The 22,148-nt window shown below is 52.9% G+C and overlaps 5 protein-coding genes across 6 annotated transcripts; 3 read left to right on the plus strand and 2 right to left on the minus strand.

Moving 5' to 3' along the window:
• Positions 1-679: 679 nt before the first annotated feature.
• Positions 680-7,728, plus strand: HMPREF1120_06163 (uncharacterized protein; the record flags this gene model as incomplete). Its single annotated transcript, XM_009160361.1, has 4 exons — positions 680-877; positions 933-1,103; positions 1,166-6,934; positions 6,985-7,728. 4 exons carry the CDS (start codon positions 680-682, stop codon positions 7,726-7,728), a joined length of 6,882 nt encoding a protein of 2,293 aa, XP_009158609.1.
• A 799-nt stretch (positions 7,729-8,527) lies between these two features.
• On the plus strand, positions 8,528-9,184 carry HMPREF1120_06164 (uncharacterized protein; the record flags this gene model as incomplete). Its single annotated transcript, XM_009160362.1, has 1 exon — positions 8,528-9,184. One exon carries the CDS (start codon positions 8,528-8,530, stop codon positions 9,182-9,184), a length of 657 nt encoding a protein of 218 aa, XP_009158610.1.
• A 737-nt stretch (positions 9,185-9,921) lies between these two features.
• HMPREF1120_06165 (DNA-directed RNA polymerase I subunit RPA2) lies at positions 9,922-13,581 on the plus strand (the record flags this gene model as incomplete). The annotated part of the gene is made up of 1 exon (XM_009160363.1): positions 9,922-13,581. The coding sequence occupies one exon, from the start codon at positions 9,922-9,924 to the stop codon at positions 13,579-13,581; it is 3,660 nt and encodes a 1,219-aa protein (XP_009158611.1).
• A 133-nt stretch (positions 13,582-13,714) lies between these two features.
• On the minus strand, positions 13,715-16,409 carry HMPREF1120_06166. Of its 2 annotated transcripts, none has more exons than XM_009160364.1 (3): positions 15,988-16,409; positions 15,691-15,877; positions 13,715-15,621 (listed from the first exon to the last, which is right to left on the minus strand). In XM_009160364.1, exons 1-3 carry the CDS (start codon positions 16,283-16,285, stop codon positions 14,004-14,006), a joined length of 2,103 nt encoding a protein of 700 aa, XP_009158612.1. In that variant the 5' UTR covers positions 16,286-16,409; the 3' UTR covers positions 13,715-14,003. The 2 variants fall into 2 exon arrangements, with proteins under 2 accessions (XP_009158612.1, XP_009158613.1); XM_009160365.1 differs by having other exon boundaries at positions 15,691-15,891.
• Positions 16,410-16,747: 338 nt separating this feature from the next.
• HMPREF1120_06167 (uncharacterized protein) lies at positions 16,748-20,058 on the minus strand. The gene is made up of 3 exons (XM_009160366.1): positions 19,458-20,058; positions 19,281-19,399; positions 16,748-19,228 (listed from the first exon to the last, which is right to left on the minus strand). The coding sequence occupies exons 1-3, from the start codon at positions 19,896-19,898 to the stop codon at positions 17,377-17,379; spliced, it is 2,412 nt and encodes an 803-aa protein (XP_009158614.1). The 5' UTR covers positions 19,899-20,058; the 3' UTR covers positions 16,748-17,376.
• Positions 20,059-22,148: the final 2,090 nt, after the last annotated feature.

Here is a 22,148-nt window from a genome sequence, read left to right on the forward strand (position 1 = left end):
CTTGCCTCCACCCCCCCTGTGGCCGCCGCCCGAATACACAGGGTCTCCCAGGCGAGTGTTTTTGCGCGAAGCTGCCTGGAGGCTGACGCCCCCGGAGGCACTCTTTGGCCTTGGGACGCCCAAGAAGGCCCTGTTTACGTAGCGCTGCATCTTGCTCGTAAACCCCCTACCACGCAGTGATGTTGATGACAGTTGGACTCGCTCGCTGCTGGGCTGCGGCCCGCCTTGCGCTGCGCTAGACCCGTTTCCTCCGCCCATCCAACAAGTCACAGTCGCGGCGTTGCAGCTACCACTGCCCTTGTTTTTATTACCCTACTTGTCTGTAATACCTGTAGTATGGGAACATATTATTACCTTCCCTGCGCCTTCGTCCCTCGCTGCCGTCTCATATCGCTGACCTGATTTCCTCCCTTGTCCTCTTTCGTCCTCATCTACTCTTGACTCCCTCTGACGGCCTTCCTCCGACCCCGTCGTTCTTTATCACTTTCCTCTTGAGCTTCAGTAGAGCCGTTCGGGGTGGGTGATCTCATACATCGGTTTTAATTGGAGTATCCCCGGACTCCCATTCTTTTTTGACGCTTCGACCCCTCGCAACCCACGATTCTGTCGAGTCCCGTTGTCCGAGGCTGTTGCAGACAGAGAGAACTTAATTCTATGAGATAGAGCTTGCTTGACTATCATGGCTCCCACCGTCAATGGTGTCAACGGGGCTGCAAGGTCTTCGCTGCCAAACGGCACCGATGGCACGACCAGCTCCTGGCAGGCGAAGCACAAAATCGCTTCCCACTTCATTGGGGGAAACAGCCTAGAGAATGCCCCTCCCAGCAGAGTCAAGGACTTTGTCCAGGAGCATGATGGGCACTCAGTGATTACATCTGTGAGTTTCCACAGTACAGGCCGTGTGCCATGGGCGCAGCTGACTTTGAACGTAGGTTTTGATCGCGAACAACGGTATCGCAGCCGTCAAAGAAATCCGCTCAGTACGAAAATGGGCATACGAGACATTCGGCGATGAGCGTGCCATTCAATTCACGGTGATGGCTACACCAGAAGATTTGCAGGCGAACGCAGACTACATTCGTATGGCGGATCAATATGTTGAGGTACGGAAAAAAGAGCAATCGCCAGAAGCAAATCAGATCTCGGGCTGACCACAGGATAACAGGTGCCAGGAGGCACGAATAACAACAATTATGCAAACGTCGAGCTGATTGTTGATATCGCTGAGCGTATGAACGTCCACGCTGTTTGGGCCGGCTGGGGTCACGCCTCAGAAAACCCTAAACTACCAGAGTCGTTGGCAGCGTCGCCAAAGAAGATCATATTCATCGGCCCTCCAGGGTCCGCGATGCGATCTCTGGGTGACAAAATCTCTTCCACAATTGTCGCGCAACATGCTAAAGTACCCTGTATTCCCTGGTCTGGAGAAGGTGTTGACGAGGTGGAAATTGACAAGGACGGCATCGTTACTGTCAAAGACGAAGTCTACGACAAAGGCTGTGTTCATTCGCCGGAAGAAGGCTTGGAGGCTGCGAGGAAGATTGGATTCCCCGTGATGGTCAAGGCTTCAGAAGGAGGAGGTGGTAAAGGTATCCGAAAAGTCGAGAATGAAGAGGACTTTGTCTCCTTGTACAACGCGGCGGCCAACGAAATCCCTGGTTCTCCCATCTTCATCATGAAGCTTGCAGGGAACGCCCGTCATTTGGAGGTGCAGCTTCTGGCGGACCAGTACGGTAACAATATCTCCCTCTTCGGCCGAGACTGTTCCGTGCAGCGCAGACATCAAAAAATCATCGAAGAAGCTCCAGTCACAGTCGCAAAGCCAGAGACTTTCCACCAGATGGAGCAAGCTGCCGTCCGATTGGGAGAATTGGTGGGCTATGTTTCGGCTGGCACGGTTGAGTACCTCTACTCGCACGCGGACGACAAGTTCTACTTCCTTGAGCTGAACCCCCGTCTGCAGGTGGAACATCCGACGACGGAAATGGTGAGCGGTGTCAACCTGCCTGCTGCCCAGCTTCAGATTGCCATGGGCCTGCCACTTCATCGGATTCGCGACATTCGTCTGTTGTATGGCGTGGACCCGCACACGTCGACCGAGATTGACTTTCATTTCAAGAACGAGGCCAGTCTAAAGACTCAGCGCCGGCCGCGGCCCAAGGGCCATACTACCGCCTGCCGTATTACGTCTGAAGATCCCGGTGAAGGCTTCAAGCCCTCAAGCGGTACCATGCACGACCTGAACTTCCGCTCCAGTTCCAACGTCTGGGGTTATTTCTCCGTGTCTTCCAATTCCAGCATCCACAGCTTCTCCGACAGCCAGTTTGGTCATATCTTTGCATATGGCGAGAATCGATCTGCCTCCCGAAAGCATATGGTCGTTGCTCTAAAAGAATTGAGCATCCGAGGTGATTTCAGAACCACCATTGAATACTTGATCAAGCTGCTGGAGACCCCGGCTTTTGAGGAAAATACCATCACCACTGGTTGGCTTGATGAGTTGATTTCGAAGAAGCTGACAGCCGAACGCCCCGACCCAATGCTTGCTGTTCTCGCCGGAGCTCTTACCAAAGCCCACATTGCAAGTGAGGCCTGCATTGCTGAGTACCGCAAGGGTTTGGAGAAGGGTCAAGTGCCTCCAAAAGATTTGCTCAAAACCGTCTTTCCCCTCGATTTTATCTACGAGGGCCAGAGGTACAAATTCACCGCAACCCGAGCAAGTCTGGATAGTTACCACATTTTCATCAACGGCTCAAAATGTTCGGTTGGAGTGCGAACTCTTGCGGACGGCGGTTTGTTGATGCTCTTGGCTGGCCGATCTCACAGCATTTACTGGAAGGAGGAAGCCACCGCTATCCGCCTCAGCGTTGATAGCAAGACCTGCCTCCTTGAGCAGGAGAACGACCCAACTCAGCTCCGGACCCCGTCGCCGGGTAAATTGGTCAAGTACACTGTGGAGAATGGCGCTCACGTGAAAGCTGGCCAGCCTTTTGCCGAAGTTGAGGTAATGAAGATGTACATGCCGCTTATTGCTCAGGAAGACGGTGTTGTACAATTCATCAAACAACCAGGAGCCACGCTCGAAGCTGGTGACATCCTGGGCATACTAGCACTCGATGACCCGTCCCGAGTCAAGACTGCAGAGACTTTTACTGGACAGCTCCCGGATCTTGGTCCTCCACAAGTCGTCGGCAACAAGCCCCACCAGCGTTTCGCGCTTCTTTTCGGCATCTTGCAGAACATCTTGATGGGCTTCGATAATCAAGTTATCATGGCGTCCACCCTGAAAGAATTGGTTTCCGTGTTGAGAGACCCAGAATTGCCTTATGGCGAATGGACGGCAAGAGCTTCCGCCCTCCATTCTAGGACGCCGCAAAAGCTTGATGCTCAACTTGACCAGATTGTCGAACGAGCTCATTCCCGCAAGGCTGAGTTCCCTGCCAAGCAATTGCAAAAGGCCATCAACCGTTACATTGAAGAAAACATGTCTCCTGCCGATGGGGCGACCCTTCGCACCACTTTGGCACCTCTCGAGGAAGTTATCAACCGATATGCGGAGGGTCTGAAGGTTCATGAATTCTCGGTCTTTACGGGCCTGCTCGACCAATACTACCAAGTCGAGAAGCTCTTTGCTTCCGGTAGTCACCGCGATGAGGACGTCATTCTCAAACTCCGAGATGAGCACAAGGATGATCTCACTTCTGTCGTGTTCACGGTGCTGTCCCATACGCGTGTTTCAGCGAAGAACAATCTTATCATTGCAATCCTCGACATGTACCGACCTAACCAGCCCAATGTCGGAAACGTGGGCAAGTATTTCCGACCTTACCTTCGCAAGCTTACCGAGCTCGAGTCGCGTGCTACCGCTAAGGTCGCCTTGAAGGCACGCGAGTTGTTGATCCTTTGCGCTTTACCCTCCCTAGAGGAGAGAGCTTCGCAGATGGAGCACATTCTCAAGTCTTCGGTGGTGGAATCGAAATATGGCGAGACGGGCTGGGAGCACCGTGACCCCGACCTCGATGTCTTGAAGGAAGTGGTCGACTCACGTTACACGGTCTTCGATGTTCTCCCGCTATTCTTCGCGCACCACGACCCTTGGGTCGGTCTCGCTGCCCTTGAAGTGTACATCCGCCGCGCGTATCGTGCCTATACTGTCAAGTCAATTGAGTATCACAATGATGTGGACCCTCCTTTCTTCATCTCGTGGGACTTCGTTCTGCGCAAAGTCGGACAATCTGAGTTTGGCTTGCCATTGGCGTCCTCATTCCCGTCTGGACAAGCGACTCCTTCACAGCAGGGCAATCCATTCAAGCGCATCACCTCTGTGAGTGACTTGTCGTACCTTAACAAGGTACAAGGAGGGGAGGATGAGCCTACTCGGAAGGGCGTCATCGCACCTTGCCACTACTTGGACGAGGCCGATGAGACTCTTGCGCGTGCCCTGGAAGCCTTCCCCAAGGCGTCTAAGGACAAACGCCCCAGCCAACCACAACTCCTGCCGACACTGGATAGTCAGAGAAGACCGCAGCAACAAAAGCCCGAGGTGCCGGATGACGAATTGACCAATGTCGTCAATATCGCTATCCGCGACATCGAAGGCCTGGATGATTCGGAGGTCTTGAAACGTTTGCACAGCCTGATCGCTGAATACAAGTCCGAGCTCCTGGCACGCAAGGTCCGCCGTATCACTTTCATTTGCGGTCACAAGGAGGGAACTTACCCGGGATACTTTACTTTCCGTGGCCCGACTTACGAGGAAGACATGGATATCAGACACAATGAACCAGCCCTTGCGTTCCAACTGGAGCTGGGAAGATTGTCGAGGTTCAAGATCAAGCCTATTTTCACACAAAATAGGAATATCCATGTTTACGAGGCCATCGGCAAGGGCGACGAAAGAGATAAGGTTGTTGACAAGCGCTACTTTACACGCGCCGTTGTCCGTCCTGGTCGATTGAAGGACGAGATCCCCACCGCTGAATACCTGATCTCAGAGACAGATCGTCTCGTCAACGACATCTGTGACGCTCTCGAAATCATCGGTAACAACAACTCCGATTTGAACCATATCTTCATCAACTTTACCCCGACATTCAATTTGCAACCCAAAGACGTCGAGGAGCAAATTGCTGGCTTTCTGGAGCGGTTCTCTCGGAGATTCCTACGCCTTCGTATCACCGGCGCGGAAATCCGAATCTTGTGCACTGATCCCGACACTGGGTTGCCATATCCTCTTCGTGTTATGATCACGAATACGTCTGGATATGTCGTCCAAGTCGAGTCGTATGTCGAGAGAAAATCCCGCACCGGCGAGTGGGTTTTCGAGAGTATTGGCGGTACTACTAAGGTTGGCTCCATGCATCTCCGACCAGTTTCCACCCCGTACCCGACCAAGGAATGGTTGCAGCCCAAGCGTTACAAGGCTCATTTGATGGGCACGCAATATGTCTACGATTTCCCCGAACTGTTTAGACAGGCCATTTCCAATAGCTGGGCCAAAGCCATTGCGAAGCATGCCCCTCTCGCCGAGTCAAGACCGGAGGTTGGGATGTGCCTTGAGTACAGCGAGCTCATCCTCGATGACAACGACAACGTCACCGAGGTGTCGCGCGAGCCCGGTACCAACACCTGCGGTATGGTTGCATGGCTGCTAACAGCCAAAACTCCTGAGTACCCCCGAGGTAGACGGTTTGTCATCATTGCCAACGACATCACCTACCAAATCGGATCTTTCGGTCCTGTGGAAGACAAGTTCTTCTTCAAGTGCACTGAATTTGCTAGGAAGCTTGGTATCCCTCGCATTTATCTGTCTGCCAACTCTGGTGCCCGGATTGGCATGGCTGATGAACTCATCCCGCATTTCTCCGTGGCCTGGAATGATGAAGCACATCCCGAGGCAGGTTTCAAGTATCTCTACCTGACGCCCGAGAAGCGGAAGCAACTCAGCAACAAGGAAGTCATCACTGAACAAGTCTTCGAGGACGGGGAGGAACGGCACAAGATCACCACGATCGTCGGGGCCAAAGACGGATTGGGAGTGGAATGCTTGCGAGGCTCAGGTCTCATTGCCGGCGCCACCTCTAGGGCCTATGAGGACATCTTCACCATCACCCTGGTGACTTGTCGCTCTGTGGGTATTGGTGCATACCTAGTTCGTCTCGGTCAGCGTGCGATCCAGATCGAAGGTCAACCGATCATTCTCACCGGTGCCCCTGCCCTGAACAAAGTGTTGGGCAAGGAGGTCTACACCTCTAATTTGCAACTCGGTGGCACTCAAATCATGTACAAGAATGGTGTCTCTCACATGACCGCCAGTGACGATTTCCAGGGTGTTGAGAAGATCGTTGAATGGATGTCATTCATCCCTGACAAGAAGGGTCAACCAGTACCGGTGAGCCCATCGGCTGATACCTGGGATCGTGACATTGGCTTTTATCCTCCTCCACGACAGCCTTATGATGTTCGACACCTCATCGCCGGCAAGGAAGACGAGGAAGGCTTCGTGTCCGGTTTGTTCGACAAGGACTCTTTCCAGGAGGCCCTCGGCGGCTGGGCACGAACTGTTGTCATTGGTCGTGCTCGTCTTGGTGGCATCCCCATGGGTGTCATTGGAGTCGAGACTCGCACTGTGGAGAACGTTACTCCCGCTGACCCTGCCAACGCCGACTCCATGGAGCAGGTTGTCCAGGAAGCTGGAGGTGTCTGGTTCCCCAACTCCGCCTTCAAGACTGCTCAAGCCCTCAAAGACTTCAACTATGGCGAACAACTTCCCGTCATGATCCTCGCCAATTGGCGTGGTTTCTCCGGTGGCCAACGCGACATGTACAACGAGGTGCTCAAATATGGATCCTACATTGTCGATGCCCTTGTCAAGTATGAGCAACCAGTCTTCGTCTACATCCCTCCGTACGGCGAACTTCGTGGTGGATCATGGGTAAGTCAACATCCTGACTCGAATTATTGCAGACACTAACTTGCGTTTAGGTCGTGGTCGATCCTACCATCAATCCTGAACAGATGGAGATGTACGCTGACGAGGAATCTCGCGGTGGCGTCTTGGAGCCCGAAGGTATTGTGGGTATCAAATACCGTCGCGAAAAGCAACTTGAAACCATGGCCCGACTGGATCCGGTCTATGGGGAGCTTAAAGCTCAGTCGCTCCGCAAGGACCTTACTCCCGACCAGATGAACGAGATCAAGGCCAAGATGACCGAGCGCGAAAAACTTCTTGAGCCCGTTTACCAGCAGATTGCCCTTCAATTTGCCGATCTCCACGATCGTGCTGGACGCATGCAAGCCAAAGGAGCCATCCGGATGCCACTCAAATGGCAGAACGCGAGAAGATTCTTCTACTGGCGTCTCCGCAGGAGGTTGTCTGAAGAAGTGTTGCTTAAGAAGCTCAGCAGCAGTCAGGCAGCTGGCGGTGCCTCTCCACCAACTAACGGAATGGCCGCGAGAGAGACTAACCTGGCGTTGCTCAAACACTGGTCTGGCCTGCTGGATGTCGAGTTTGAGAAGGATGATCGCAAGGTGGCTGAGTGGTACGAGAGTCACAGAAAGGAAGTGTACGCCAAGATCGATGCGGTCAAGAGCGAGTCAATCAGTAAGAAGGTTGCCGATCTGTTGATGGGCAACAAAGAGGGAGGCTTGAAGGGAGTCCGTGAGGTCCTGAGTCTTGTTCCTACCAGCGAGAGGGAACAGCTGGTCAAGTATTTGACCGGTGCTTAGCGCTTGAACAGTCGTGACAGAGATATTACGGTGGTGGTTATTTTTGGACCAGGCGGACAGGCTTGTGAAGTACAGCAGAAAGCGTCTTGTTATTCGGTGTATAAGTCATCTTTTCTTGGTAGTGCTTTTAGGTTTGCAGCGTGAAAAACAATGTTATAGTAACAGTGTCTTCTTCTTCCGGGCTCCAGTCATAAACAAGTAGACTACTATTCGGCCAGGCACTGGCAGGTGCAGGTTGGACTTTGAGAAATGGGAACGGGAACAGAGTCCCTTCAACTGGTTGATAAAAATATGATCACGTGGCTTCAAGATAGCTGACTAATCGAGGGTCTTCTGCGTAGCTGAAACTTCGAAGGCCGGCGTGGCGCTTGACAGGGCTGCCCGTTTTAACGATGTGGGGGCTGATCGAGCTGTCTGACAGGGCAGATTGTCGCCCTTTGGTGTTTGTCCCGCTACCTTATGGCACTTTTTCCAGGGTCTTTACAAAACGCAGTCTACTCGGGGTCCTGGGGGCGACTTGGCCTGGACCCGGACCCCTACTGGACGTTGAATCGGCGAGGCTGCGATACGCCACCTACGACGGATATTAGATTTCATCATTTGAATAAACACCGACCTACCCAACACAGCCACCCTTCAGCCTATCTACCTTAGGCATTCGGTCCTCTCAGTAGTAACACTCCTGCTTGGACACTATTGGCCTACTCCTCGTGTTGCCCGCACAAGTCGCCTCTGAGTCTTCTTCCCTCCAGCATGACTTAGTTCGCTTATTCATTCTACAGCATATCAGCGGTAGAGGATGAAAATCAAAGACAAACAGCCCGAGGCAATCCCACACAGTCGCTTTCTGGACCTCCCTGTGGAAGTACGGCAAACGATCCTCACCTATGTGCTGCAACCGCTAGAACGGTACATCTACCTGAGTCCGAAACAGTCCTGGGTCGAACTAGACCGAGCAAAGACGCTGGCATGTCCATCCATCCTGCTGGTGTGCCGACAGATCCACGCCGAAGCCGTGCGACTCATGTACCTGCGGGCCAAAGTGGTCCTCTATGCCCAGCCCGGATGCCTGACACGGCCATCACGGCTGCCGCACCGCAAGCTGGTGCGCCGACTCGAAATCGGCATCCCAATGGCAGAACAGACAACATCCAGCCTCACGCCTGAGCGTCGCTTGAAAGCCAAGATCTATCTTCCCCTCGCTCCAGATCGGCTGCTGTCTCGACTTTTGTCGATATTTCCGCAGGCGCGCGATATTTCGCTCACGCTCTGCGCCATCCCTCCTCGCGCGGTGCCGCACATGTCGTCGCTTTCGGGAGCTGCCGTTTGCGACCTGCGAGCCCTGCTTCTGCATCCACTCCTGAGCGACAACATTACCCGGATTCGGTACCAGTTGACGCAAAAACTGTCGTACGAGCTGTTTGACTTGGCACACGAGGATACTTGCATCTGTTGATCGAGAGAGTGGGCCGGGCCACGGAATTGCCCAATCTAAATGAAGTCGAATTTTATTTCACGACGCCCTTGTCCAAACCGTCGCATAACAGACTTGTCGCGACGACGGCCGCCACTGCGACCCCCGCGGCCGGAATGGCCATCCTGTACCGAAACTTTCGCCAGGAACGTGCGAGAATGAGAAGTCTCGGAGAAGCCTTACCAAGGGTGTTTCCTCAGGTCCAGAGCTTGAGGCTCTGTCGTATGTTGTATTGGCGTGGGAATATCTCGTACGAGCTCATCGATATGGATGCCTCGGAACATGCCGTGGTGCCTAAGCTGTTGAGACGGAGAACAATAGGGCTGGGGTGTCAATGATCGTTTTGTAGGGTTTGAAATGAAGTTGATGTGGAAATGATAGCTAAATAAAGGGGTTTAATCCTGCATCAACCACAAGAACTGTAGCAATTGCAAGTTGTCTTGCGGAACTTGAACGGAGTTGTTGTTTCTTGGAGTCGGTTGTGTAAAAGCGGCGACGGCAGATTCTGAGCTAGCCACTTCAAGCCCATGCCATTGCCCTTATCGATAAGAGCCAGAAACTTTTTCGTTGTCTCTTGCAGATGCCTTCGCCCGCAGTGGACATTCAATCTTTTCAGCGACAGGAGCAGCGCGGCGTTGTCCAAGTACGGAGGACAAGCATAGGCCAGGGCGACGCCTGATACTATAGCAGCTGCGAACGCGCCCTGTCAGACCGCCGCCATGTCGTCCACGACGACGAAGACCAGCACGAAATGGTCTGTCGAATACGACACGGTCCGACGGCACAAACTCTTCAGGAACACGCCCAAGGACCGCAGCGCCTTCCCGGCCCTTCAGGCTGCAGTCAAGCCGCATATTGAGTCATTCAACGCACTATGGGACGAAAAGCTGCTTGACGCTGGATTGAAGGACATTGGAATCTACACCATTGTGGATGGAGACCTGCGCAATCCAAGCAAGACAATCCACCGGAACAAGCTCGATCTCAGAGTGACCGAGGTCATGCTCGACAAGGCCGTGCTGCCGCCGTCCAACAAATTCAGCATTCAGGACCGAAACATCTACCCGGCCGAGTGCCGAGAACGACACGCCACTTATCGAGGGAAGCTAAGACTCAGGCTACAATACAGAATCAATAATGGAGACTGGAAGGAGTCCGTTCGGGATGTTGGCCAGATGCCCATCATGCTGCGTTCAAACAGGTGTCATCTGGAAAAGTTCTCGCCTGCAGAGATGGTGCGGCATAAAGAGGAATCGGAGGAATTGGGTGGCTACTTCATCGTGAACGGAAACGAAAAGCTCATACGCATGTTGATCGCTTCCCGGCGAAACTATCCAATGGCCATTGCTCGTAATGCTTTCACCGCACGAGGCCCGACGTTCTCGAAATTCGGCATTCAGATCCGTTCGGTCCGACCCGATCAAACTTCGCAGACCAATGTTCTTCATTATTTGACCGATGGAAATGTCACTTTCCGATTCTCGTGGCGGAAAAACGAATACCTCGTGCCTGTGGTTATGATCCTCAAGGCATTGGTCGAGACCAACGACCGCGAGATCGCCGAAGGCATCATCGGCACTGCATCCGGCTCCACTACACCAAGCTCGTTTGTGTCTGATCGGACCGAACTTCTTCTGCGAACATACAAAGCATACAACCTGAAGACGAGGGCTCAGACATTGGCTTATCTGGGTGACAAGTTCCGGCCTGTGCTAGGCAATCCGATCACCATGCCGGACGAGAAAGTGGGCGAGGATTTCTTGCGGAAGATTGTCCTGCCACATCTCGGCAATGTGGACGTGACTCCCGCTCAAAATAACGACAAATTCCAGCTGATTCTCTACATGATTAGGAAATTATATGCTTTGGCCGCCGGTGACTGTACTCTTGACAACCCTGATGCCGTGTCCAATCAGGAGATCTTGCTGGGAGGCTTCCTCTATGGAATGATCTTGAAAGAAAGCATATATGACTGGCTTGTGAGCATTGGAGGAGCTGCTCGAGAGTGGATCAGGATGAAGAACGGTGCCACGTTCGCCGATCCGAGCTTTGATACCGATTTTCTGCCCAAGGTCGTGCGGAGGACGAATGAGAACCTGGCTGGTAGACTCGAATATTTCTTGTCGACTGGAAACCTGGTCAGTCAAACTGGCCTCGATCTCTCGCAGACATCCGGCTTTACGATCGTGGCCGAAAAGATCAACTTTTACCGATTCATCAGTCATTTCAGATGCATCCATAGAGGTACATTCTTTGCACAGCTCAAGACGACCACGGTGCGAAAGTTGTTACCGGAAAGCTGGGGCTTTCTTTGCCCCGTTCACACACCGGATGGTTCGCCGTGTGGGCTTTTGAATCATCTTGCGCATCAATGTATGGTTCAAATCAAAAGAATAGATACCACAGGCGTCGAAAAGGCCATCAGTCAATTTGGGCTTTCGCCCGTGCCTGCTATGGACGTCAAGAACAGCCTGTCGGTTCAACTGGACGGTCGAATACTCGGCTATTGTCCGGTGAAGCGGGCGCAAGAGATCTCGCAACTTTTGCGGCATTGGAAGGTCAACGGCGAGCACGGCATCCCTACCGAGCTCGAAATCGGCTTTGTTCCTACCTCCAACGGAGGCCTCTATCCTGGCCTTTACCTCTTCACGGACCCATCTCGCATGCTCCGGCCAGTGAAATATATTGCGTCAGACAAACTCGACTACGTTGGACCCTTCGAACAGCAATACATGAATATTGCCTGCGTGGACGCCGACATCATCCCGAACCTGACGACACATATCGAGTACAAGCCGACCAACATCCTATCCATCTTGGCCAACATGACGCCGTTTTCCGACTTCAACCAATCCCCCCGAAACATGTACCAGTGCCAGATGAGCAAGCAAGCGATGGGCACCCCGTCCAGCAACATGATGTGTCGGACGGACAACAAAGCATATCTCCTGCAGACAGGACAGACACCCGTGGTGCGGCCACCGCTGTACAATGAGTACGGACTGGACAATTTCCCCAACGGGATGAACGCGGTCGTGGCGGTGATTTCATACACAGGGTACGACATGGACGACGCCATGATCATCAACAAATCAGCACACGAGCGTGGCTTCGGCGACGGAGTCATCTACAAGACCAAAGTGTACGAATTGAACGAAAAGTCACGATCGAGCCGCTCCAAGACTGAAATCAAGTCACTCTTCGGATTTGCCGAAGGAGACCCCAACATTTCCGAGACCGTACTCCAAACCCTCGATCCAGACGGGTTACCTGCCGTGGGGACGAAAGTCAGCGAAGGGTCGGTGGTTCTAGCATACCACAGCGTCATGTTTGACCCGTCGGAAGGCAAACTGAAAAACCTGGACGGTAACACAAAGTACTTCAAGTACAAGGACGCGGAAGAAGCATACATCGACCAGATCCGATTGATTGGAACCGAGACGGGAGACCAGCCCTGCCAGGCAATCAGCATCAAATACCGGATTCCGCGACGACCCATCATCGGCGACAAGTTTTCATCACGACACGGGCAGAAGGGTGTATGTTCGATGCTGTGGCCCAGTCAAGACATGCCGTTCAGCGAGAGCGGGATCCAGCCCGACGTCATCATCAACCCGCACGCATTTCCCTCCCGAATGACAATCGGCATGTTCGTCGAGTCGCTGGCCGGGAAATCGGGCGCCCTGCATGGTCTCGCGCAGGACTGTACGCCCTTTTCCTTTGACGAGGACCACACGGCGGGCGATTTCTTCGGCGAGCAGCTCCGGCAGGCAGGCTACAATTTCTACGGCAATGAGCCGCTGTACAGCGGGGTTACGGGCAAAGAATTCGCCGCCGACATATACATCGGCGTCGTCTACTATCAGCGTTTGCGACATATGGTCAGCGACAAGTTCCAGGTCCGGACCACGGGTCCCGTCAACGCCTTGCACGGCCAGCCCATCAAGGGCCGTAGCAAAGGCGGTGGTATCCGTGTCGGCGAAATGGAGCGCGACTCCCTCATCGCCCACGGCTGCGCTTATTTGCTGCAGGACCGTCTTATGGATTGCTCCGACAAGCAACGTGCTTGGGTCTGTCGCTCCTGCGGTTCTTTCTTGTCCACCATGATGGTCCCCAACCAGTTTGCTCTCGCCGGTGGTAACAGCAACAAACCCCGCGCCGCCCAACGTGTCGATCCCAGTGGCATGGTCCGGTGTCGTGCCTGTGCCCGTCCTGCCACCTTTGATGATCCCAAATTGTCGGTCTGGGAGGACGGCGCGGGTCGCAAGTTTGTCGGCGGTGATAACACTACCGTCGTCAATGTCCCTGGTGTTTTGAGGTATCTAGATGTCGAACTCGCTGCCATGGGCGTCAGGACCACTTTCCAGATCGAGGGCTAAGGGATTGGGGATACTCAAAAGTGCAATTCAATCATCAAGTGCAGGAGTAGGACTAGGAGCAGGAGCAGCTTGGTTAGGTCAGTCAGTCAGTGTCCGGCATGGCGTATAGGTTAGGTAGTAGATAAGTTATCAATGATTGAATGTATTAGAATCCTGTATTGTCCGAGCCGTCGTTCATTATTTTCTTGTCCTGTGAAATCTATGGGATCTTTTCCAAAAGTCTTTTTGGAGACGTATATCATGACCACAATATAATACTGGCCACCTACATTACTTTTGATCATGCCGAGTCTTTTGTGTTATTTTATTTTGCCCCACCGGTGCATGACCTGCTTCTTCGCCCGTAGAAGGAGCAGAGATATACTCAATGGGCTGTATACACCAACCGTTCGCGATGTGCACCGCTCACGATAATCCTCCCATCATCCCTCATCGCCGTGATTATCCCTAACATCGTCCTCAGCATCACTATCGCCACCCTCAACATCAATCAACCGCGATTGACCGGCTTGCTGACTCTCGCTATTGTCACCACCCTGGATGGCTTCTCCTCCTGCTGCTGCCGCCACCTCACCAGCCTTCAAAGGGATCTTCGTAGCCTCAATACCACCCGAAGTGACAAACAGAAACGTCTCGCTCGGAAAGGCATCGATATGATTAAAGAAATTGCCAAAAACATTCTCCCTCTCTTCATCGCGATACATACGCTCATAAATCTGCTCCTGTTTGAACCGATCCATTTCGTCCCGATACTTATCAAAATCAATGGTTTCCTTGCCCAAGTCGCCCTTGGCGCGCTTGTTGTACGAGTCGAACACGGGCCGCTCCAACAACAGACCCAAACTGGGGGCCTTTGGGATCGAAATATTCTCGGGCCCCAGGGCCTCGTAAATGCGGTGGGGATCGCAGCCGCAGCGGACCACTAGGGCGATCATGCCGACCATCTTGCGGATCTGGTGCATCATGAAACTCTGGCCGTGGACTTTCATCGATAGCCATTCAGTCCCATTAATGAGGATGGGATCCGGGTTGACTTTGAATGATTTGATGACTCGTTTGGAGGATGGGTCCCGGTATGTCTTTTGGATCGTGAAGTTGTGGTAATTTTTCGTGCCGACGTAGTAGTTGAGCGCCTCTTGGATTCGAGCGAGACGCTCCGGCGGAATGCGGTACGACCGTTTGGCGTTGATGTACGCTTGACGGATTCGTTTGCTTGCTTCTTGGAGAATTGCTGCTCGTCCTGGTTTGGACTGAGTTGGGGCGCCTTGAGTTTCTGTTGCCTGGTGATCCTTTTCGGCATCTTCAGTCTTGTCCTCGGTCGTTTGCTCGACTGTCTTTTCCGGGTTGATCTTGGATGTGTTCTGTTCGACCTCTGCGGTGTGGCTTTCAGATTTCTGTATCTCGGCCTTTGACGCGGCGACATCGACTGTTTTTTCCGAGTCCTTAACATCGCTCTCGTTCTTCGTCTCCGTCAACTCCTTGACGTCGGCATTATCATTAGCAGCATCGAGGTCACCACCCCTGAACCACAGCGCCCTCTCCAAGATATCTCTGACATCTTCATCATATTCCGCCAGAATGGGCTTAATCACTTCCTCGTCGACTTTCTCCCACCACCCAGCAACCTCCTGCTGTCTTTTTCTGTACTCATCCAAATCACCCTTCTTCTCCGCCCATTCCTCTAGTTTCCTTCCCAGGAAACTACTAGGATGCGGCGGCAGAAAGCTATGCGAGGGGATCAAATACTCGTAAATCCTCGAGTCGACAGCCTGATACGAGCTGAAACTATTGTTTGTCCGCTCGAAGCCCCACACTCGAATCTGGGGAGTTAGATTCTCGTTGATTTTCTTGACAATGTCGGGATCCTCAATGATCAATTTCAGCGAAATGACATTGCCGGCGGCATGGACACCCTTGTCTGTACGTGCACATCGTACAAAAGACGACTTTTTCGGGTCGTCGGCATTGGCTTTGGAAATAGCTCCTGCTGCCACAAAGGCCTTGAACAGGTCTCCCTCGATGGTCTTTTTATCGTGTGTCCTGCAACAAGTCAGTAAAATAAACCCGCCACGAAAAATCCTTCCAGTTGGTGTTATGTTCCACACTCACAATTGCATTCCATGATACCCCGTCCCAGCATATCCAATCAGCACAGCGACCTTCTTTTTCGGTTTCCGCGCCTCGGCGGCCAAATCCTCCTCGCTGAATTTGGTCGCGTAGATGGGCAATTCGGCTTTTCCCTCGTCAAGTCGTCGTTTCTTGGCCGCCTGTTCATCTTCGTTGCGTTGCCGCTTGTCTACTTTGTTCTTACTTTAGCAAAATGTGTGTCAGTCTTTCGATCCGGTAGGCACAATGGCAGCGTTCCTGAGGGGTTTGTGGTGCAGAGACAGAAAAGTATCGACTTACGCCCATTCAGTCCTCCCCAAATCCTTCCTCTTGCCTGGACGATCTCCTCGACTGCCGTGGGCGCCTCTGCGTGAAAAATTCTTCGGACGAGATCCTCTTTCTCCCGCGCGATGTCCGCCGGCGTCAGGAACTCGCTGCGCGGCGTCCCCGGCCTCTGGACCGGGTCTCGGTGGTTGTGACTTCGATTCCGCGGAGGTGACGGCGGCGGCACTGGGTGTGTTGGCTGTTTGCGGTGCTGGCGCGCCTGGCGCCGGGAGAGTCGAACTGCTAGATTCCATGACCGCGACGGTTGAAACATGGAATGGCACAAATGTAGGCAGGGTCAGATGGCCGTGCAGAAACTGATGTTGTGTATTTTGTAAATCGTCGATTTTTTTGGTCGGTCCTTCGGGCTTGGAGAAACGAACGGGGCCTCAACCGCAGACTGGACAGTGGACCGCGGAACCCCACACCAGCATGTGTCAGTGTTCCGCAGTAGCACAGATGATACTCGTGGTACGGTGGAGTGTCCACCTGCAGTTTTCTTGCGCTGCCTCAGCCTTGCCCCTGTCCCTGCCACTTGCCCCTTATCTCGACAGATGGGATATCCTGTTCATGCGTCTGTTACTGTTATGACATGATCATCCCTCACGCATTATGGCCAGCTCCGGATTCATGTCACAAATCAAGGCACGTCGTATTATAATATGGCAGGAGGGGATTGTGGACAACGATATACTTGTATGTGTCGTGAGACTAGAAGCGAACACAATCAAGACATTTCCTCATGTTTGCAATGATATTATTAGAAGAGCAATTGAAGCTCCCTCTCAACTTTATTAACACACTCGTAGCTGGGAAGCAGCTTAGGTGGACTCGATTCCCATTTTCAGCAGTAGTTACACTAACTACCTGAGATCGCTTGACGTTTGTGCCTTGAAGGTCAACCTGGTAGACCATGCGCAAGCTGGGCAGAAGTCTTTCTTCACCCCCGGGAACATCGATCCAGCGATCCGCGAAAAAATGAAAGTCATCTAATCGTACAATTTTCGTTTCCTTTCCCCACTGGAGGGAATCCTTCCGCTGTGGTTCTGTGCCATAAGCGTGGTGGGTGATTGGACGTGGGTGCAATATGGAAGACGCGGTTGGCCGTAACTGCACCAGACACGTCTGTCCCTGTTCGCCCAAACCCTCATTTCATTAACTGAAAGCATCATACTCATTCATAGCTCATTGGCGATATGCCCAGCGTGTCGCCATCTCCATTTCCAGCACGGTGTGAGCTCCAGTTGCCCGGTCCATAATCGTCATGTTAATCACAATTGATCAAGCAGTCCGGCGCCGATGCATCGGTACCGAGATCCTGACCGCCTGTTTTCCTGCGCCTTCCGCACTCTTGGCTTGCAAGGCTCAGGCGGTGCGACAGTAGTTCGCCAAAATGTTGGCCCAACCCGTAGCTGCAGTCTCCCGAAAAGCCGGCACACGAATGTGATCTAGGTCATTATCCCTCGGAACCGTCGGGGCTATGATCTCTGTCTCGTCGATGATTCTTAGCAAACAGTCCGTCCAGTGGTTCATGCGATATTTTTCGACCTTCTCTTCGTCGCGGGGATCACATGTGGCGAAGTACCATTCGTAGCCATAGGTTTCGTGGAACAGGCGTGACTTGTTTTGAATGACGGGCTTGATTTCGTCGAGGAATTTTTGAGCAATATTCGCGAAGCCTTTCACGCTGCAGAGGCGCAGGATCTCACAGAGTGTGAGGACCAGGACCGACGTGACCGGAGCCTCGAGAGGATTGTAGCGATGACTAGCCTGGGCGGCCGCCGCCTCGGCGGTAAGACCTGCCAACATTTTTTCATTTGTCTCGGTGATCGGCCATTCAACCTGTGTAGTATTACCGACTCGGGCCAGCAAGGAACGTACGAAGTTGGTAACTTGCTGCACGATGGGATTTTGCTTGTCCAGTTGGGCTGCGAACCTCCAGAGAACCTCCTGAATCAAGGGTTCGATTATCTCCTTCCTGGCGCCGGCAGCAACCTCGTTGTATCGTACGTCGGGGTCGTATCGGAGAAGAGGATGAACATAACTGATGAGCTTTGCCGAGGCCATGATGAACGATGCTTCTGGGGACACTCCTGGAATGGCTCGGTCAAGGTCGACTATGAGTCCGTCATTTTCTGGGAATAGATCCCGAATCGAAACGCCGATACTTAGACAATGATACCTAACCAAGACGCAGGCGCAGTTGTAAGCTTGAGTCACAATCCTCATAAATTGCTCTCGATCCTTGATCGAACTCTTCGCTGTTTCGTCTGTTTCGTCTCGACGCAGACGAGCGAGGATACGCAGACAATATCGAAGCACATATGTCTTGCTTACGTCGTCATCCATGTTGGCGTTCACCAACATTCCAATGTCTCTCTCCGCGCTTAGCGCAAAGAGCAGGAGTGTCCAAAGGCCCACCAGGTTTTCATCCTCCCCTCGATTCTTTGGGTTTCCGCGCGTCTCAGAAAGCAAGAAGACCTTCAGTTTACGGTAGTAGGGGAATTCGTACCCAGAAATCGCGCGTCTCGGGCGAGTGGCAGCTATACCAGAGCCTTGGTTGGAAGTGCCGTTTGCTTGATCACCGTCGACAGCCATGTCGGGCTTGTCAACAGCATAGGGAAAGATCTCAACGACAGTGGCGAAAGCATTCGAGAGTTTCGGAACCGATGTAACGAGGCTGACGACAGTGTCGGCGTCGGGCAGGAGAGGGAACAAGGGGTCGATCTGTTTGTAGTATCTGTCCAAAAAGGAGGGCTTCATTTTGAATGGATGCTCGTAGTTGACAGACAGTCGTCGACGTGTTGTGGACGGCGAGTCTTCGGAGGGCGACCAGCTACAGGGCACTATCTCGCAGTTGGCAGCTTTTTCGGACTCAGGCAGCTCCGAAGGAAGGGATTGGTCTGAAGGAATAGCTTGGTCCGGCGCAACAGCAAGACTGGTACGATCGCGGGAACGAGATTCAGAGGCAGTAGAGGATTGGAGACCCCAGGCACCAGAGCTTGGGATTCGATCGCGCTGAAAGTCCGAATGCGCAAATGGAGGATGACCATTCAACGAGGAGGCGCGCTTTGCTGTGGAAGTGGCTGCGTCTGGTAGTATTGTGTCGGGGTAAGGCCCGAAGCCGACACCCATGCCAGCATCCATGGACTGGCGCAATACCTGCTTTTGTGCTTGCTCAACTTGTTCGACACGTTCAGACAATTCGCGAATATAGCTGATGAACTATTTAGTGAACTTGATGCGACAAGCTTACGAATCATACATACCCTCTGGAAGGCCCTCGCTTCATTGGTTTCCGCTCAAATTCACAAACGGCACCGGCTTTCTGGCAGTTGGTGCAAGTCTTTGGAGTGCCATCTGCTTCAGTGGGAGCATCACATCGCACCTAGTCACAATTCAGTCGGCCTTGTCCGCGATGTTCACTTGTGCTATGCTAGACATACCTTCTTTCTCCGACACTCATCGCAAGCCCGGGAGGTCTTTGATCTCTTTCTCTTGTCACCCGCCTGCGGGCTTTGTGTCTGCCCTGGCGACTCATCGATATTGGCACGTGTAGGGGGAGGCGCGAATGACGGAGGCGGCTGATTGGATGGATAGGGCATTCCCAGTGCTGGGTCGGTGGTTGTCTCTTTGGAGTCTGCACCTTGGTGATTGAGGTTTGGATCAGACACTGAACCATTGTCAATAGCATTGCCATTCGGAACAGCATCCTCAAGTTGTCGCGCATACTGTGGCACGGGATAGTGTGGCGGCATTGTCAACTCTGCGTCGATAGGGAAAGGGTATGAGGGTTGGGAGTACTGCGAGCTTGATGCCCCAGGCACAGGATAGTTGGCTTTCGGACCATCGTCAGGCTGGTCGCGGCCATCCATGCTTTCCGACATGGCTTGCTGTGCTTCACCACTACAAGTTGAAGGAATGGCCGTGGTTCCGAAAGACAGAGGGTTGTTGAAGTACACGTCGCGATGGAGTCCCGATACGTTACAAGTGAACTCGATCAGGTCGCGGATAAACTCAAATCCGCCGCAGCCCAATTAGGCTTAGCGCTGTTTCTGCCCCAAGCTCTTGGCGTTGCCATCACGTGAATCTGGGGTACATTGACGCTACTGATGCGTTGTGTTCAGATCCTGCTGTGTTCCCACCCATGAGAACAGGATAATGGTAGTCTCATGGTAGTCATCTCGTGCCAGTGTGATAGTCATATTGGAGAAGACAGATGCCCTAGGCTCACATGGATTATGACCCGCATTCTGGCATTACCTTATCTTGCAAAGGCACACCTCAGCCCCTCCCCTTGTGACTAAAAGGCCGGGACACAACACAAGAAGCATCCTCCCAAGACTCTCCATGACTCCCTGTGAGTGGCTGGTACCAGCAGATTCTGCGACAGTGCTACAGCAGAGGGTGATCTACTCCAGCAACACCACAAGGCCAACAGATCTAGCCCAAGATGAGTCGATGGCATCAGGTATAGACTCAGATAACGGTATCTGATGTAGAGAGCCCTGTAGCAGTACCTTCAGAACTCGAAGGGTGCGAGTTCAATTGTGTATACATTTCAGGGCACTTTCAGGCTGAGGCCAGGATGAGATGTCTTCGCGGCGGAATTGTGCGAACCAGAAGTCCGCATCAGACAGCCCGGAGGTATGTCTTACATGGCCGACCTGGAGTGCCCCTTTACTGTTGTTTATTTACTACTTGCATGCGGACTTGGATTTATATGTGGCGGCTTTTTCAACATGGAGATGAATGAATAGCACAGCAACCCTTGAGACTCCATGCGCTTTGGACTGTACTATAGTAGTATAGCAATACTCCTGAGTCTTCTCAATAACAAGGGGAAATACACAGAGAGCCAGAACCACGGCCAAGGTAACATCACCCGTGGTAGCACAATGCAAATGGAGCAAACACCCTTCAATTTGGCTTGTCTCCAACATAATTTGACTGACCGCGTAAAGTGCGTGCATATAGCATCGTTGTACCTACGTACACCCTTGTCATCCGTGGATGCTTATCAGCCACACATCAATGCTTTTTGCATTTGCTTTGGACATCCCGTCTACATTGCAAGTCTAACCAGTGGTAACCTGAATCAAGGCTGTTATCTCGGTCCAGCTGCCTGAATGTGCATTGCATTCTACGCGCATCTTCTCTGCTGAGCCAAGGCGGCATCGGTTGCGACCTCGAGCTGCAGTCAGCCCGAGTGAGGTTGGTTTGCGATACTTGACGCGTTCCTTCCCCCTGGGCCTGTGCGACAGTGCGCATCCTCTGGTCCTCGAAATCCTGATCAGTGTTGCAATCATTGCTTCATGAGGTCAGAGTGACCCAGTCGCACCCGCATTGTGGCGCGCGGGTGGAGGTTGTTTTCCAGGCTTTCTCCCGATAGCCCGCCCAGTAGTCAGGTCTTGACCATCCACTGCAGATAGGGAAGAGAAAGCCTCAAAATTGCAAAAGGATGTCTTCTGCCACGGTGCAAGAGGGGTTCTTCCCTCCATTTTTCATTCCGTCCAATCTGGCTGTGATCTGCCACCTACTTCCGCACGTTGTATCTTTGCGCGAAAAGAAGCGTGTTGAAGCGATTGGCCCTCACACACTCCCTCTTTCCGAATGTGCCAGGATGTCCGCAGTTTTACCATTTTCAGGTGCAAGCGGGCAGCACCACCCAGCGCCATGGCGCTCTGGAGGCTTACAGGGTTGCGCTCGCCACCCGCATGCGTTTACTGACTTGCAGGTTAGTATTTCGAGCTTTCGTCCGCCCACGCTTTTCACGAAAGCACTACTTTCTGGCTGTTCCCCGAGCCCTTGCCGACTTGCGCCGCGTAACCGGGCATTTCTTTATGCCCACCGCGTCCGTGGTTGGCTCGGCGGCGGGCGGAGAACCGTGCGGTAATTTTACGGACGGAGTGACAGAGAATAATGTCTCAGTCACGCTCGGCTCGGAAGTCCTGGCCCGCTCATCTTTGGTCAAGGCGGGTGCCGGGCTAGTCAGGAGGGAACGAGGGTAGGGGCACCTAGGCAAGCCTTGAAGATAACGGTCCCCTGCCTACCTCGACCCCCCGTCAACGGAGCGTGGCCCCTAGAGATTTTAGTCTCCTACTGTTACTGCGACGCCATGCCGCGCTCAGCATTAA

This window comes from Exophiala dermatitidis (genome assembly GCF_000230625.1).
Source record: "Exophiala dermatitidis NIH/UT8656 unplaced genomic scaffold supercont1.5, whole genome shotgun sequence".
Taxonomy (NCBI): Eukaryota; Fungi; Ascomycota; class Eurotiomycetes; order Chaetothyriales; family Herpotrichiellaceae; genus Exophiala; species Exophiala dermatitidis.

Bases quoted from the DNA above. Each gene is read 5' to 3' on its own strand.
- HMPREF1120_06166 (XM_009160364.1), bottom strand. From the start codon at position 16,285: ATGTTTCAACCGTCGCGGTCATGGAATCTAGCAGTTCGACTCTCCCGG. The intron at 15,878-15,987 runs GTAAGTCGATAC...AGAACAAAGTAG, and splicing joins TTGGGGAGGACTGAATGGGC to ACAAGCGGCAACGCAACGAA. The intron at 15,622-15,690 runs GTGAGTGTGGAA...GACTTGTTGCAG, and splicing joins GGGTATCATGGAATGCAATT to GACACACGATAAAAAGACCA.
- HMPREF1120_06167 (XM_009160366.1), bottom strand. From the start codon at position 19,898: ATGTCGGAAAGCATGGATGGCCGCGACCAGCCTGACGATGGTCCGAAA. The intron at 19,400-19,457 runs GTATGTCTAGCA...AATTGTGACTAG, and splicing joins ATGAGTGTCGGAGAAAGAAG to GTGCGATGTGATGCTCCCAC. The intron at 19,229-19,280 runs GTATGTATGATT...ATAGTTCATCAG, and splicing joins AAGCGAGGGCCTTCCAGAGG to CTATATTCGCGAATTGTCTG.